This window comes from Silurus aristotelis (assembly GCF_946808225.1).
Source record: "Silurus aristotelis genome assembly, chromosome: 3".
Classification (NCBI taxonomy): Eukaryota; Metazoa; Chordata; class Actinopteri; order Siluriformes; family Siluridae; genus Silurus; species Silurus aristotelis.
This window is the reverse complement of record NC_139576.1, coordinates 37788198-37806809: the sequence shown is the minus strand read 5'-3', so window position 1 is coordinate 37806809 and position 18612 is coordinate 37788198. Positions and strand designations below refer to the sequence as shown.

Sequence of the window (18612 nt, the reverse complement as noted above, 5' to 3'; positions counted from 1 at the left end):
AGTATCGGCTCGAGACGATCACTCGCGGGTTTCGTTCGCGTCGTCGCCTCCTTCCTTTTCTCCTTCATAATCATCATCAGCACCATCACCATCATCAACATCAGCATCCTCACGAGGTAGGACGCGCTGGAATCTGCTCGGGAATACGCGTGCGCGTGCGTTCTATTTTTATTTTAGATTTTTTGTGTGTATATTGTTTTTCTGCAGACGTTTGCATGTATGGGTGTTCTCTATTTCTGCCTCGTACACATGCCGAATGTGGCCGTGTGCATGCAGCGCGCGCTGTGAGGAACGAGGACATGCACTTGTTAAGTGTAATGCAGGACAGTGCAGCAGCACCCAGGAGGAGAACGGGCTGATCTTCTCCTGATCATACTGTGCATTATAACAAAATATACATAGACATTTGCATAAGTTTGCGTTTCATCGTAAAAAAAAAAATCCGATCCAGCAGAGGAGAGCATGCATTTATTAAGAGCACATTCTAGAAGACATTTAGATGATAGGGGTCCTGCTGTGGGCTTCTGTTTTTCTGCTAATAGACTTCATGTCTGGGTTTAAAATAATTACACTAGGAGGAGACAGAGACTCAGAAAGGATAAAAAATAAAGAAGAAATAGTAATAATAAGAAGAAACCTCCATATTGTCTTGAAAGGCGTAGAAGCTTGACCAGTCTGACGTCCCCTCAAATGACTTTTAATCGAGATCAGATTATTATTCATGATTTCCATGGTGAGAATTTTGCGATTCAAGTTATAGATCTGACCTCATCAGTCAGACCTCCACACACACACACACACACACACACACACACACACACACACACACACACACACACACACACGGTTGTCTTCCTATTCTCATAAGGACCTTCCTTGGCACAATCACTACTGTAGCGCATTAATGCTACTTGTCTTCCTATTCTCATAAGGACCTTCCTTGGCACAATCACTACTGTAGCGCATTAATGCTACGCTGCACTCGGCTCTGTCCTGCAGAACAACTATAACTTCAGGAAAAGAACAGAAAGGTTCTGGTTTCATCTCAATAGCTGCAGAATGTCCCCACAAGGTCAGAACTGTGAAATATTCCTGTCCTCGTGGTGGCTGGTCCTGGATAAGATATGAAAACCTGCACACACACACACACACACACACACACACACACACACACACACACACACACACACATGGGCCTGCATGTTAATGAATGCCAAATGCAGTAAACACAGGAGTGAAGGTCTTCACCAAGAAGATGTTTGATACGAGTCACGATGTTCTGTAAGGTTCAGGTTGGTGTTTGAGATGTTTATACAGAACCTTTCAGCTCCGAGAGCTTTACAGTGGGGCTTTCAGAAAACACACCACTTCTGGGTTTTTGACCTCAAAAGATGTTTTCCTTTTAATCCTGCATCATCAGACATCAGATTCCGAACACATTTAGCAGAAAATGACGCACGTGTGGATGTGAAACAGTGGATGTGTGAAAAATGTGCTTATTGTACATTACTGCAGATTCACCTGCAAATCCAATGAGATCTGATGACAGGTTCTGCCAACAAGCAGCTCCAGACCACACACACCGTGATGCTTTTAGAACCTTCACTACTCCACTACTGTCTTCAAGCTCATAACGTGAACAGATTTTTTACCAGATTTTATACCATTTCCATGTTAGTTACTAATCAACATTACACAGAACAATCATTTCAGATTCAGCTACAAAAAGTGTTCATTTATAGCCAACTAATGATCTTGTAGGTTTAGGATTAGAGTTAGGATTAGAGTTAGGATTAGAGTTTTGGGATTAGAGATTGTGTAAAGTAAGTTTTAGGGTTAAGGGTAGGGTAGGGTTGGGTTTAGGGTTGAGGGTAGGGTTGGGTTTAGGGTTGAAGTGGGGTTAGGGTTAGGCTTGTGGTTGGGGTTTAGGCTTGAGGGTAGGGTTGGGTTTAGGGTTGAAGTGGGGTTAGGGTTAGGCTTGTGGTTGGGTTTAGGGTTGAAGTGGGGTTAGGGTTAGGCTTGTGGTTGGGTTTAGGGTTGAAGTGGGGTTAGGGTTAGGCTTGTGGTTGGGTTTAGGGTTGAAGTGGGGTTAGGGTTAGGCTTGTGGTTGGGGTTTAGGCTTGAGGGTAGGGTTGGGTTTAGGGTTGAAGTGGGGTTAGGGTTAGGCTTGTGGTTGGGTTTAGGGTTGAAGTGGGGTTAGGGTTAGGCTTGTGGTTGGGTTTAGGGTTGAAGTGGGGTTAGGGTTAGGCTTGTGGTTGGGTTTAGGATTGAAGTGGGGTTAGGGTTAGGCTTGTGGTTGGGTTTAGGGTTGAAGTGGGGTTAGGGTTAGGCTTGTGGTTGGGTTTAGGGTTGAGGGTAGGGTTGGGTTTAGGGTTGAAGTGGGGTTAGGGTTAGGCTTGTGGTTGGGTTTAGGGTTGAGGGTAGGGTTGGGTTTAGGGTTGAAGTGGGGTTAGGGTTAGGCTTGTGGTTGGGTTTAGGATTGAAGTGGGGTTAGGGTTAGGCTTGTGGTTGGGTTTAGGGTTGAAGTGGGGTTAGGGTTAGGCTTGTCGTTGGGTTTAGGGTTGGGATTGTGGTTAGGGTTGTGTTTAGTGTTGGAGGTAGGGTTAGTTTTAGGCTTGTGGTCGGGGTTTAGGGTTGAGGTTGGGGTTAGGTTAAGGATTAGGGTTGAAGTGGGGTTAGGGATAGACTTGTGGTCGGGGTTGGGTTGGAAGAAGGTTGTGTTTAAGGTTTAGGGCTAGGGTTAGGCTTAGGTTTAGAATTACTGTAGTCAGAAATAGGGCTGGGGTTTGGTTAAGCTTTAGGTAAGGATTAGGACTGTGGTTGGGCTTAACAAATTATCAAACATCTTTAGGGAGAACTATTCCACAAAATGTTAACTGTCATCAGGACGAGAGACAGAATGTCCAGCAGAGACATGAGGACAGACAGTAGGTGGGTTCCTCCTTCACTATACTGTACTGCAGAGGCAGTAAAAGATCCACACTGGATATCACTATATATCACTGAATTATTTTCTATTCCCATAAAATGTTCCATAAATCAATATGCTGCAATCTACACAACACGGTGTTTAACCTTAAACCGAGCCTTCTGCTGGGATCTTCTCCACATTCTCGATAAATCTCTACACCACACACGTATTCACAAATCATGTTCTCTTCTAAAGAATTTAGAGTTGATCTGTGCATCATGTAGAATAATGATTTTATTAAAGAAACACTGATGTACAGGATTTGAACACGAACCAATCAGGATGAAGACGATTTAGAATTAAATGATCAAATAAAAAAATGCTTTTTAATTTAATTGAGTTTTTTACGTTTTATTTGTGGATTTTTGGGGTTTTTTTTATCTAATGAAAGAGATTTGTGTATAAAATCACTAACGGCGTGTTTGAACAGGTATATGAAGGATTTTAGTGCTGAATAAAAGCCGTAAATGACTTTTCCTACGTCACTTTTATTTTCAACGTAAATCATAAACAAAACTAACCAGGCAGGAAATTCCTTCTCTGCTGCACCTTCTTGCATTTCGCTGTGGCTTCGACTCGCATTTCTCCACCTTCCAGGGCGTTTTTTTGGAGCTATTTTTGTCTCGTCATTTTGAAGACTAAATCAATAAGCGCAGCGCTCCCTAATGTGCAATACGTTGACTGTTATGTTAATGGCTTTGAGCTTCACCCATCAGTTTGATAAAAAATGGAATGGACTTGAAGGTCACGTCTAACCTGTGAGAAGCTGAACACGTTGTAGAGTTTGGTCCAAAAGTCGAAAGAACTTTTTACATCATTGTTCATGAAAAACGCATCTGAAATCTCACTCGTTATTAGATGAAACAGAGACAATTGGATTAATGGCATGAAAAATGATCTCAATATCCTGTTGACACACCATTTACCTTTTTAATCCAGACTGCAGTGGAGCCACGTACACGCTCTGAGCTGCTGACACGTGGCAGTGACTCACCCCTCTGTGCATTTACACGTTATTACACCACAGCACTGTTTACTTAGTGAACCTCCATAACAGCAGCTCTGATAGGAGTGACAGGAACAACCGTTATATTCAACCACGACTTCTGATACCTCACCGTTACCATGGAAACATTTAAACTGACGTGAAAAAGTCATTGTTTAACAAAGTTCGCTGAGATCGCAGTTTCCTGTCAGCTATTGAAGGAGTCTCCAGTGTCAGTGTTTCTCTGTCAAGCTGCTGGTGAAGGAGCTGCTTTTTATAACAATTCACTTCTTTTACTGACGTTCCAGAAAAATCCATCGTGCAATTCACTGAATTAGTTTTTTTTAATTTGTAGAAAATAGTCCACTTTGCATCGCACACTCCTCATCACGCACGCTCACGTGTTTTATTCTTAGTTCAGTCTCAGAAAATACAAACACGCCGATTCGTGTCAGAACTGTTTTAGTGAAATATCTGCAGAAGGAGCTTTTGATAGGATTGGTATTGATTTTTGATCATTGGTGAAATGAAATCAGTTGACTCTGAGACCTGAGTGTAGAATATCTACGAGAGCTTTGAGCCCAGTGAGACGTGTGTTAGTGCCGCTGCGGACACGGAAGGGCAGAAACCATGACTTACGGCACAAACCTCATCTCATTCAAAAAAAAAAAAAAAAGAGAGAGTTTCGACTCCACTGAAGCACAGTAGACATAATTCTTTTAAAGTGCTTCCTCTCAAGCCTCTCTCTCTCTCTCTCTCTCTCTCTCTCTCTCTCTCTCTCTCGCTCTCTCTCTCTCTCTCTTACTCTAAACTGCAGGATGATCATTCTGCCTGGAACCAAGCCAAAGAAGTGACTGCGTCATCGCTCTTGCTGTCTAAACAAGGGCAAACACATCCAAGACGGCACCTCGTCATGGGCAGGAACAAAGGCACTGACCCAACTGGCACATGTCTAACACTCTATCAACCCGACGCAGTCTAGCTGGAGTAAGACCGTTTTTTTGTTTGGTTTCTTTTGGGATTTTTTTTTCTTCTTCTTTCAGTATCAGCAAAATGTCAAATCCAGAGGGACATCCAGTATGGCTACCTGCTCGTGTGTCCTGGCTGAACCTGCTTCAGATCCTCATCCTGGCTTCAAGTGTTGCAGTAGTCACTTGTCAACAAGTCCAATACACAACAGCCACGACAAACTACGGGAAGCTTCGTGGCTTTAGAGCACCGTTACCCAGTGAGATCCTGCGGCCTGTGGAGCAGTACCTGGGTGTACCTTACGCCATGCCCCCTACAGGAGAAAGACGCTTCCAGGCGCCTGAACCACCCAATTCCTGGTCTGGCATCAGGAATGCCACACAGTTTGCCTCGGTTTGCCCTCAGTTCCTGGAGGACAGGTTCCTTCTGAGTGACATGTTGCCTGTTTGGTTCACGGCTAATCTGGACACGGTGGCTACATATGTACAAGACCAGAGCGAGGACTGTCTGTATCTGAACATTTACGTGCCCACAGAGGAGGGTAAGTTTAGCATCTTTCATGTGACTTATTTACCATGAATAATGTCTGTTTTTGCCATTGTACTTAGTGAAAATGTAATTTAGGACATTTCTACCAACAGACAGACAGACAGACAGACAGACAGACAGACAGAACTTTATTGCCATTGAATAGTACAGCAGCAACCAGAAGTGCAACCTGCTGCAATTGTGCAAATTGACATAGAGTATATAAATATAGATAAATATAGAGTACAGATGGATTTTTTATTACCAACGATCCATTTGACCAGAGCCAAAGTTATTATACGAGCATAAACATTCAGGCTGTAATTCAGAGTAATTCAGGAGGTGTGAATCAGCAACTTGAGTCCATTTCAGACACCACTGACCTGTGTGTAGTTTATTTCTGCTCCTACAGAAGTGTACAGAATGTAAATATCTTTGATTTTAAACCTGCAGGTTTGTAAATAAGTAAGTGTGCTAGTAGTTGTATTTGTTAGCGATTTATAATTAACACTCAAGCGTACAGGTTGAGCAGTATGCAAGCACAGATGGTCCTCAAGTTCAGGTGGTCCGACTTACAATTTTTTAATCTTACGATGACGATAGCACGACAACAAAACTGTAAAAAAAGGAAAGTGTTGCGTGTCAGGTGAACGCAGCAGTGTATGCTCCGACCTCAACTCGCAAACCGCCGCTCGTCCACATACATGATATATATATATATACTGTTTCATTTGTACAGTACAGTATCAAGTAGTTCATCTGTCTAGGTTTCTACAAGATCTACAAGTTTCTACAAGTGTGAAGGTTTCTACACTTTTATTTCTTGAGTTTGAACGGTTCTTGGACGCATCTGCACTAATCAGCACAATACCTGAGGCTTGAATGGAAGTGGAAGAGCAGAACTTTAGAGCATTACTAAGTAGTGAATATTCTAAACCCAGTCGAGTCGATATTTTAATAAAGGATGATGGAGGATCCGAGTAGTAATGAGATAAATTGAGTAAGTGCTTTTGCTTTTAATTTGAGAACATGCTGGTTTTGTGTAATTATCTGAACCAACATCAACACGAGCACCTTCCAGTGATTTATGGTGACCTTTACTGGAAGATTCCTGAAAATAGTTTTGTGCTCCAACAGACCACACCAGACCTGAAGGACATAAAAGAAGGCAGATCTATTAGATTGCAGGGCAGCATTTCGTTGCATCATAAGTTGTGTCATAAGCGTTGTGCTGCAGTGACACCCAGCTGCAGTTCTATAGAAGAAGATCTTCCACACACTTCCAACCCATTTGTTATTTGCAAGAATATCTACAACAGCTAATGTTAGCAATCTTCAGAAACTTGATATCAGGAACCTCCAGCTCCTAGATCTTTTGGAATGGAATGGAATGGAATGAAACACAGCGGGGTCAGCATGCTGTGGTCTGAATATGGCAGAAGATTCGCCATCAAGTGAAGTAAAAGTTTTGGTAAACAGGAGTAAAGGAAGTGTCTGATCCTGGTCTTTAAATATAATTGCTAAGGAAACCATCAAACAGCGTGAGGATATAACTGCTTCATTAGAACCTGTTCATAAATTTCTGATAAAAGCACAAACAAGCAGGTATGATTTTTTCCCTCCCTGGTTAACGAGGGTTTTCATTTCCCTCCACAGCTTAAACTTCCCCTGAGCTAAGCGGAACCCATCTATATGCTAATCTGTCTTTTAAAATGATCTAAAAAGTACAATTGCAGGGAGTGTGATTACATCTCCGCTTCATCGAAGGTCAAACACAAACAGGTGTGGGATTTCAAATTCCCCACACCGTCTAGACACCTGACGCTTCACTGCGTTGACGTCCTCACGAACGTTGGATGTTTCATAGGCATGTGTTGTGAAGCTATAGGTTACGCGTGGAGAAAAGAAGAGCACCTCTGAAGATAAACAGGTTTATTAGCCGGGATTTAGCGGGACTAAGAGGCATGCTGTGCTGTGACCGAGACATTTGTTTCTGTGACTCACAAGCTGGCATGACTTAGTCTCCTGTTCATGAGACTCGCGTACGACGGGAGATTTCATAACACGCAATGAATTTGAGGAATGGTCCAAAGACCCTCAACATCTGGCCCAGATTTACAACCTGCATTATGTGGGTGAGAGTATCAGTGAACAGGGGTGAGAAAAGGACCAGATCATGGAACAAGATAGTCACGGAGTGTTTTTGTGTGTGTGTGTGTGTGTGTGTGTGTGTGTGTGTGTGTGTGTGTGTGTGTGTAAGTATACGCAGGCTTTCATGTACAAGTATAATGAATTAGCATGTTAGTACGCCGCGGTAGCATGCAGATCTGCAGGTAGTAAGTATGCTAGTATACACAACTTTGAGACAAAGGTATTATGCTTGGTCACTGGGTTCTGAACCACAGGTTGCCATATATGTTACATACCCAATTAATGTGGAAGCATGCTATAAAGCTAGCAAGTTAGCATGCTAGAATGTAGCTAAGCTAGAAAGTTAGCATGCTAGAATAAAGGATTCTAGCAGACGATTCACAGACAGTAATATTGGTTTCTTTTGAAGCTTAGGTTTATAGTTTCCTGGAATATACTGCGTATTGCGATTATACGTCACTCTAGACCACAGTATAGACATTTCCAACTGAATCAATGCAGATCATTTTTTTAATTCGCACAAAAATAGTTAACATACGTCTGTCTTTGCTCCGCAGTAATATTTATGCCGTGTATTAAATTTTTTTATTAAATCCAGTGGCAAATGTCACGATGCCAAGTGGTGAATTAATTAAATTAATTAATTAATTAAAATGTAATTAAATTAAAGTAATAAAATGCAATAAAGTTTTAATGACTTGGTCACTGCAGACGTAAGTGGTGATGATGAGGACGTGCTGAAACCGGTGATGGTGTACATTCACGGCGGCTCTTATGTCGAAGGAACTGCCAACGTGATTGACGGAAGCGTCCTCGCTAGCTACGGCGATGTCATCGTCGTCACCATCAACTACCGACTGGGAGTTTTAGGTACGTAAATAAACTTTTCTCTCGAGAATAATAGAATTATGATTCTGTGACATTCAAAATAAAATACAAATACAAAAATACAACAATGAAAATGTTAGTAGGAGACGTTCATATGCGATGTTTCTTTGTGCCTGTGTTTTAGTGTAGTTAAAACATCTCATCATCTTCTGTTAGTTATTTTATTATATTATACATGATCATGTCACAAACATATCCTAAGTATTATTATGGAAATCTTTATCATGGGTGCTGCAGATCTGCAGTGAAATATCAAGCAGTCATGTTATTTAATAAAAAGTGAACACAGGTTTTCAGAAGCGCCAGCAGAAGGAAATCACGATCGGAATATTGGAATTGAATGTTGCAGGCATCTGAAAACCCTGCTGAAGCTCTGCCCTGCTGCCACTAAATCACCAATTCAGTTTCATTTGTATACTGATTTTAACAATGTTTACTGACCCAAAGTAAGTTTTCAGAATTAAATAAGTTTATCTCTAATCAGGAAACCAGTTACGACTGTGGCAAGGAAAACTATCTGAGATGATATGAGGAAGAAACCAGACTTAAAAATAACCCATCCTGGTCTGGATGACAAAATCCATCAGCTTTCATTACCCCAGAGGCTTTTCTACACCTGATATATTTCGGAGAGTTAATGCAGTTTCTTCTAGTGTTCCTGATTTCACAGCTCATTTAGAGGATCTGGTGGTACGTTTCTGTGATTGGAGTAGTAATGCTGCATCTTTTATAGCTGTTAAATCAGACACATTAGATATTAAACTTAGCAAAATGCAAAAGCCTCAGTAGTTTATTTGGTTATGAGGTTTGGTTAAAGTTTGGTTATGGTTTGGTGAGGTTTGGTTTAGGTTTGGTGAGATTTGGTGAAGGTTTGGTGAGGATTTGGTGAAGGTTTGGTGAGGTTTGATGGGGTTTGGTGAAGGTTTGGTGACGTTTGGTTAAGGTGTGTTGAGGTCTGGTGAGGTTTGGTTAAGGTTTGTTGAGGTTTGGTTAAGGTTTGGTTAAGGTGTGTTGAGGTTTGGTGATGTTTGGTTACGGTGTGTTGAGGTTTGGTGAGGTTTGGTGAGGTTTGATGAGGTTTGGTGAGGTTTGATGAGGTTTGGTGAAGGTTTGGTGAAGGTTTGGTGATGGTGTGTTGCGGTTTGGTGAGGTTTGGTGAGATTTGGTTAAGGTGTGTTGAGGTTTGGTAAGGTTTGGTGAGGTTTGGTAAGGTTTGGTAAGGTTTGGTGACGTTTGGTTAAGGAATTCTCTGCACTTTGGAGGTTGAAGTTTAACTTCTGCTCTCGGAACACAATGTAAATTAAACAGCTTTTACGGAGGGGTTTTGCAGGTGAGTGTATTTCTGAACACTGCTTCTAACTTAAAATGGTGTCTTGACAGTCAGCTGGATTCTGAAGAGGTGATGGCCTTGTTATGTTCTGCCTCTGATTCCAGCAGATCTTTTAAAGTGGAGACTGATGCAGCAGGTGTAGGGACTGAAGCCGTACTGAAGCAGGAGGTTAAGAATGGGTTTGATCGTCCTGAGTGCTGCTACTCACAAACATTCAACAAATATCAAGTGAAGTTCTCCACAGCAGAGCCCAGCGTTGGCTTTCCATAGAACTCTGAAACACTTTTAAGGTTTCTGTAGGTTCATGTGTGACTCTAAATGTTTTTGTTTGCCTTTGAATGTTTATGAGGTGGTTTTTAATGCAAGAACTCAACTTTTTCTGGCTCTGGTTTCTGATGGTTTGTTTTTCTGCAGGTTTTTTTGGGGGGTTGTTAAGTTCAAGGGTGAATATTGTGTGTTGGGGAAAAGCGACAGGATGCAAAGAAAGCGAGAGATAAGACAATGATGCTAACGCTGAGTTTTGGACATTTTGTTTCTGTGGGTCTGAACCAAGCAGAACTTTGCAGCCCTTTGTTTTAAACGTCTTGTCATACATTGTGTATGATTACCCTGATCAGCCATAACATTCTGAACACCTGCCTGATATTGTGCTGCTCCTGATTTTGCTGCTAAAACAGTCGTGACCCATTGAGCATCAACAAAATGAACTTCTTCAGCAGTTTGAGCTACAGGAGCTCGTCTGTTAGATCGGACCACACTGACCAGCCTTCGGTCCTCACGAACATCAATGATCCTCGTTCTCCAAGACCCTGTCGCCGGTTCACCACTGTTCCTTCCTTGGAGCACTTTTGATAGAAACTGATGGACCACTGCACCCTGTGGAATTTCAGTATGCTGAACGCGCTGTTCAGAAAACCAAGTTAAACACCTTCATCACTAGAGTCTAAACAGGAATACATTTCCCTGCATAATCACAAGGACGATGATGTGATGGTTCTTCTGTTTAACACATTATGAAGTGGATTATTCGCCTCTTCACTGTTGATAGAAATTTAATTTGGTTTGATCTCAAACGGTTTACTTACTTATTATTCCATAGGTGTAGATGAAGGGTTTCAAGCCAGATTAAGGCTTCAGAGTGTCGTGTTTGTGAGAGAAAAGAGTGTTGAAGCAACATCCACTCCAAACAGCATGTTCTCAGAGAACTGTGAAGGGCTTTCAAGAGCGTATGTGGGCCAAGAACCTCCCAGATGCAGGCTGATGAATAGTTTTATGGCACACAAGTTTACAGTTCAGAACTCTTAGCTTGTGGTACATGTGCTCGGTAACTCGCTGTTTAAATTGCCTGCCTGCTTTATGAAGCCCTGGTGTGGTTTGTATTTTGGAGGAAGGTGTTTGGGGACGAGTTTGAGGGATAATGACTAATATGGCGCCCCGCAACCCTGTAATTCCACCGATATTTCTGTTACTTTCTCTCTCGTTCTGCTCGAGCAATAAGCTGCTAATGTGTGTTGCTGTGAGTAAATTAAAAGCTGAGCAGAAAATGACCCAGAAAGCAACATTGCAACATTATTCGTTTACATTACACAAGTGCTCGAGGGAACGACCCTGAAATTAAAACACTTTTTCCACTGGTGCCAAAACCCTGGAGCTCCTCGGAGATACAAGCATGGAGTCCCTGTTGCTCAAGTGTCCAGTCTTTAGCCAACCTGCGGAAACAAGAACATCAGTTGCACCAGGAGGTAAAGATGTTGTATTGCTCTGACCTTCTTTCAAGGTCACACAACAGGATCAGGAGATCTGAAAATGCAGTTACACGGACAGACAGATATTCTGACTTTCTCTCTTCAAACTGCTTCCATTCACAGTTTACCTTTTCCCTCTGACTCTTATTTTCATTTTACTTCCATTTTCCACACAGAGTCTGAAGACTTTCTGAAACCTCTCTCCTCCTGCTAAACTGATCTGTACTTTGCTGATGTTTCCTGTGAGCATAATAAAAGCAGTTCTACAGGAGTCACATCAGGAAATCTTTGCACTCAGGCTGGAGTAAGTAGATCAAGGACAAAATGCACCTGCGAGTCATGACGAGAGTCACGATGCTCCACAGCCTCCGTTACCAAAACTGTTACCTCTACGACCTTGACAGTTTTTATCAGCAAACCTGCTCGTGGAATTGCAGTAGGTTCATTACAGTAGATGGAGACGTTCAGGAGGAAAGACAGCAACAGTGGAGCAACAGTGCAAGTGGCTTTAAATCACAGGAGCTTGATTTCTCTGATTATTATTTCTTTTTAAAGGTATTGTTTTTCAGTCTTTCGTCATATGACAGCTGTGATCATGTTCACCGCGTAGCCTCGTAGGTCAGAGGCTCATTACCGCAAAGACAAAATCGAACTGGAGTTTACTGATGACCCTGGAGTAAATTGGCAGGGTGAAATTTCTGTTTTCTAAAAAAAGAGGGACTTCAATTAACCTTTATCAAAAAGCGTGTGATTTATGCTTGGGTGGGTGAAGGTCACTTGATCTGCACTCGTCTGAAATTGCCATGCAATCACCTCTCCTTCAGCACAAAGCATCCCTCGCTTTTGCTTATTAGATCAGTTATGTTACATCATGACCATGTTTTATTGTTCGGGTTACAAAAGAAAACACTTTAAAACGAATGTAAACTTTCCTTCGATTCTTTTAATAGCAAATACTTTTATAAGTAATTCCATACAGCAGATTATCTAAAGGGTCTCTGATATTAACGGATGGTGACTGAAACATTCCATGCGGAAAGTTGCTCATCTTCAGAGACTTCAGTTCCTTGATGTGGCTTTCAGATGTTCTGTGTGTAGTTTTCCAAGGTGTTTAAACTACAACCCTCGAGCACTACCACACCTTTAAGATGTTTCTTTCCTGTCAACACAATAAAGGTACCTAAAGGTAAAAGGATATTTAAGCGTGTTCAAGTCTAATTTGATGAAGTATTTATGAGAAATTGACTGGATTGGACACAAATCTTCTGCCGTGGATCTTCCACATTTTATTAGAATATTGTGCTCTAAAAGTAATAAAGATGCAAATCCTACTTAATCCTTTTTCACATACTTTTAATTCACAATTTTGTGTTCAATTAGGAAACAATGCTGCATTAATATTAATCGAGTCGTAATTAAGTATCGAATTCTAAATAGCCTGAAGCTAATAAGTACTTATTGATGTTTTCACTAAAAATAATTTAATAAAAGATTTGATATTCACATGAGAGTCCACATAAAATAGCATCAGTTAAATAACAATAAATAAAACATTTACAAAGGACTCACTGTGTAGTTCTTAAGTAAGTTCCTTGCTTTAGGTCTTATTTTTCTCCTGGATTCATGAATTATTCATGATAATTAATGAATGGTGTATATAATGTTTTTAGGGGATTCTTTATGTAAAGCGTAAATGTGCTGCTGTTTCAGAATATCCTGAGCTCCTTCTTCTCAGGTATACTCCATCATGCAGTCACGCCTGACCCATTTAAAAAAGGGACATTTATCAAACGAAGCAGCCGTTAGCTGTGGATGAACATCGACTAATGAATTAATCACCATGCAAATGAAGCGCTCTGGAGGTTATTCGCTCCGACGGCGAGATATTTCGGGCCTGGTTTTAATAAAAGGTGTGTTTTGATCTCATGTTCTCTAAAACTGGTGTAAAGGAAAAGACCTTCACTGACACACAACTGAAAAAAAAACTAGAATAAATTATTAAGACTTTTTTCCATATGTTGGAATTTTTCACAAACTCGTTTCTCTTTTAAATGAAAGAGCTGTTGGTCCTGTGATGCCTCCCAGTAAATGCATGTGAAATTGGTTCGGTTTGATGGAACACTGTCTCTAGAGCTTCTCGTCTCAGGTAATGTTTCCAGGATGCACCGCGTCAGTCCTGCTGTCTGACTGTTCTGTTGCCGGATTCTATTTTTAAATTCCTCCAGGCAGTCTGGTGATTTTTTTCAGCACAGGTGTCTGTCTTCACTATGGTCCCTGAAATCCAGCACCTTCTGCAGTCTGGGAGACGTTCAGTCCCTGGTATCAGATATCATTCTGATTGTGTTTTTACCAACTAACTACAGGAGCAAGTAATAATGAGATGTTTTTTAAGGTTCATGAGCACTAAAAATCGGTCTGTATGTGTTTTTCTGCAGGACTTTTTCTATAATTATTATAATCGCAGTAAATAAATAAATAAATCAATCGTGTCGAATAAAGTGTGGTACAATTTGTTTAGGGTTCTTGAGCACAGGCGATCAAGCTGCCAAAGGGAATTATGGACTCTTGGACCAGATTCAGGCTCTCAGATGGGTGAAAGAGAACATCCAGGCTTTTAATGGAGATCCTCGGCGAGTGACGATATTCGGATCTGGAGCCGGAGCGTCGTGTGTCAGCCTGTTGACTTTGTCCCACTATTCCGAAGGTAAATTGCGTATTTATCCAGATTCAGAAAATTCTTTCAGTGTTAAGATTTAGTACTGATCAAATTTTGGTGTACATCTTCTCCAGATCTGTTTCAGAAAGCAATCATTCAAAGTGGTACAGCTCTTTCGAGCTGGGCCATTAACTACCAGCCAGCCAAATACGCACGAATGCTGGCCGAAAAGGTGGGGTGCAACGAGGACGACTCCATGGAAGTGATCCAGTGCCTCCAGAATAAGAACTACAAAGAGCTCATCGAGCAGAACATAACTCCTGCCAAGTACCACATCGCTTTTGGACCTGTAATTGATGGAGATGTTGTGCCAGATGACCCACAGATCCTGATGGAGCAAGGCGAGTTTCTGAACTACGACATCATGCTCGGGGTAAACCAGGGCGAAGGCTATAAATTTGTGGACGGGATCGTGGACAGCGAGGACGGAGTTGCTGGAAATGACTTTGAATTTGCCGTGTCGGATTTCGTCGATAATTTGTACGGCTATCCGGAGCGGAAAGACACCCTGCGAGAGACGATCAAGTTCATGTACACAGATTGGGCAGATAAAGAAAATCCTGAAACGAGACGAAAAACACTGGTCGCGCTTTTTACAGATCACCAGTGGGTGGCGCCTGCCGTGGCCACCGCGGATCTACACGCTCAATACGGGTCACCGACGTATTTCTATGCCTTCTACCACCACTGCCAGAGTGAGATGAAGCCGGCATGGGCAGATTCTGCGCATGGAGATGAACTTCCGTATGTTTTTGGAATCCCGATGATCGGCCCAACCGATCTCTTCAGCTGCAACTTCTCTAAAAATGATGTCATGTTGAGTGCTGTGGTTATGACCTACTGGACGAACTTTGCCAAAACAGGGTGAGTAGATAACACCATCATCAACCTTCCATAATCCATTCCATTCCATTTCACAATGCCGTTCCTGATGCATGCCCAGCTTGTATCATTTCAGGCGTACCATCTACAAGATCTTTGTCCCTTTTGAGGATCCATACTGATGGTAGAGCTTCTATATCCATTCATTTACTCATTTATTATTCTTAGTACAGTGGAAATTTTTGGTCAATTTAACGATTGAAGCTCAAGGCATCTTTGTCGTCCTTTTCAGAGACCCGAATCAACCGGTTCCCCAGGATACAAAATTTATCCACACCAAACCTAATCGCTTTGAAGAAGTAGCATGGTCCAAATACAATCCTAAAGACCAGCTGTATCTTCACATTGGTCTCAAGCCACGTGTCCGAGATCACTACAGGGCTACAAAGGTTGCTTTCTGGCTCGAGCTCGTGCCCCATTTGCACAACATATATGAGATTTTACCGTACGTATCATCAACCACCAAATTCCCTCCTCAGGATACCACTCCTTTCTCATACACCAAGCGCTTATCCAACAAACTTTGGCCGTCCACCACAAGGCATCCGTCGGTTCCTTCGTCCAACACCAAGCAGTCCACAGACCAGCAGAAGAATTCGGAGCATGAGGACAGCTCAGTCACTATAGAAGCTCGAGACTATTCCACCGAATTGAGTGTCACCATCGCGGTCGGAGCATCTTTGCTCTTCCTGAACATCCTGGCCTTCGCAGCTCTCTATTACAAGAAGGACAAGCATCGCTTCGAGTCCACTCGACGTCCGAGTCCGCCGAGGAACCTCGCTAACGATGTGCCGAGAGTTCCGAGCGAGGATCTAATGTCCTTGCAGATGAAGCAACTAGATCACGACCACGATCACGATTGTGAGTCATTGCAAGGTCACGACATGCTCCGTCTCACCTGTCCTCCAGACTACGCCCTCACTTTACGCCGGTCCCCGGATGACTTCCCCCTCATGCCCAACACCATCACCATGATTCCCAACTCTCTCTCCGGGATTCAGTCGCCGTACCATCCTTTTAATCCGTACGCCAACAGCACTCCAAGCAATACCGGCCTCCCTCATGGACACTCCACCACCAGAGTATAACTCAGTGCCAATGACTGTAATTTACATGCAGCAGAAGATTATTTAAGTCAAACAGAGTGCACCTGGGTGTCTGGAGACCAACATCTAAAGGTGTTATTTTATTACTGACTACTCAATGAACTTTATCTCAAATAACCTGTATAATGTGAACAATGAATGTAATGATTTTCACATTTATGGCAAAGCCAAGTAAGCATAGGACTCTACTCTGATCTCGAGCACTACGGTACGCGAGACGGAAAACACCACGGTTTGCATCCTGATCTCTTTCTTTAGAACTGTGGAATATTCCGTTTTTTTGGATTGGTTGCTCTAATAGAAGCAATAGTAGCATAGCCACGGCAGTCAGAGTACTGAGATCAGTGTTTTATTCATCATCAAAAATTTACATTTTTGCTGTAATTATGCTTGTGCACTTCACCTTTCAGAACAATGATACCTGAAGATGAGGGAAAAGAGGCGGAGCTTCCAGGCAGATTCGTTTAATATCTGAAATGTATGTGAATCATTTCATCAGATAAATAAGTTGAATGTCTCCGTGTCTATTTGTTTGGTTTAAGTAAACTCTTATAACAGATGAGTGAGAAGGTTGTCAGGTCCTGGGAATATAACAGAAGTGTGATATTGTGCAAAGATGAATTTGTTGCACAAGCCGAATGATAACGTTATAATGTCTCTCCTCAAAATTTACACATCTACTGGATAAAAGTTGGATCCCTGAAATCATTCATAATTTAATCCATTTTTAATCCAGATGAGATCAGAGTGAGATCAGAGTGAGATCAGAGTGCAGTGTAAATATCTGTGCTATGTATTGAGTGCTCATACTGTAAATCCTACGAGTTTAGCTCCTCAAGCTGATTGCCTTAAACGGGCAATAATCCTGTTTCTCAGTCCAAATACTGCTTATTTAAGAGCCTAAAATAATGTATATAGCTTAGGATAAAGCACAAACATGAAGAAAAATGCTAGTGCTTGTATTGTCTTTTCACTTCTAAAGACATCGGCTTCATGCAGACGCTGTCGATCTTTCTCCATTCTGTCCGTCTTTCACACGCTGTCTGTGTTTTCGGTCTCATTCTCATGCTGCTTCAGTTACTCTGTGCCTCAAAGGATTAATGTCTTCTGTGATTTTCAAAAACATCCAAATATCAAGAACCTAACTTGTGTGAATGTCAAACTTTGCCAGTCCTCAGGAAGTGTCAACAGACATGCTGTCATTTATTTACTGCCTACAGTCGAGTCGCAGGATTTTATATACGTATCTCCCAGCTGTTTGAATCCACATCTGCATTTTAAAGCTCGTTAAACACTGCACGAGAGGTTGCACTTAACCCTGAATGCAGTCAGAGTTCCAGACTTTAGTACTTTACTCTCGACACTTGTTACATTTACAGAGGCATCAATACGTAGAGCTTGATTTGTCCACTATTAATGTCTCCAGGGCAGAGGAACCATTCAGACATTTTTAAGAGCAGTGTGTTGATGTCATGCAGTGCAGCCCTTTAAAACCACCGCTCAGAAAATTCCTAACTGTTATCAGATCGAAGCAGTTTCACAAAAAAACAAAAAATTCTTGCTAACAGTTTTTACAAATGGCCACAGAAATGTTCAGCTTTCTGTTTCAGGATGTTCAGGAGATGTAGCTGAAAAACATCAGCGGGGTCCAAGCACCATTCGCAAACAAATCGCTTTTTGTCAAATGAAATCTGATTGGCTGATTGGTGGCGACGCTTTTAGATCATCAGATCACCGTGAAAACACTGTGTGCAGATGATCCCAGAGATCCGGTCTACCAAATTTCATCTTAATAAGACGTCCAGTTCCTGGGAAACTCACTGAGGCTTAAACCCTCTGACTTTTTGATTTTGTGATGATGCAACAAAAATCTACTTATTTTATTAACTCAAAGTAAAAATGGGTGGAGCTAAACATACCTGAAATGAATTCCTACAGTATAACAATCAAAAGCTGAAAAAGCGAAACCCAAGGGGTATAGCGCCACCATCAGTCCAGCACGGTTCATCATGCTAGCCTGATTAATAGCAAAAGAAGAGAAAGAACAATAAAAAAATCTCATGCAATTGAGTTCCATCATGTTTGGTGCTTGGACCCCAAATGATTGCAGCTGATTGATCTTCTGTTTGCTTCACAACCACGTAGATGCACGTCAGGGGGCGTTCTCCCTTTTTTCACGCTCTCATGTTGCTGTTTTTGAGTTGTTTCTCCGTGTCTGGCTTCTGATGCATAAAGTTGTTGTTTTTTCCATATTTATAAGGACTATATGATATATATTTATTCTTCTCCTGTATTTTTGAGCTGAATTTGTTTAATCTGTGGAGATAATATATAATAATAA

At 41.7% G+C, this 18612-nt stretch overlaps 1 protein-coding gene across 2 annotated transcripts in view; it reads left to right on the top strand.

Moving 5' to 3' along the window:
• nlgn4xb (neuroligin 4 X-linked b) overlaps window positions 1-18612 on the top strand; it is a 19081-nt gene continuing 469 nt past the window's right edge. The window contains exons 1-7 of one of the 2 annotated variants that reach the window (XR_014532618.1): window positions 1-116; window positions 4774-5466; window positions 8316-8474; window positions 14086-14271; window positions 14358-15147; window positions 15398-16343; window positions 16682-18612. The exon at window positions 16682-18612 is cut by the window's right edge and continues 469 nt beyond it. Coding sequence is in view for 1 of the 2 variants with exons in the window: in XM_083535997.1 (XP_083392123.1) it covers window positions 4905-5466; window positions 8316-8474; window positions 14086-14271; window positions 14358-15147; window positions 15398-16253 (2553 nt within the window). In the remaining variant the exon portion in view is untranslated. Of the gene's footprint in view, window positions 117-4773; window positions 5467-8315; window positions 8475-14085; window positions 14272-14357; window positions 15148-15397 lie in introns of both variants that reach the window. The other variant, XM_083535997.1, reaches the window with a different exon arrangement.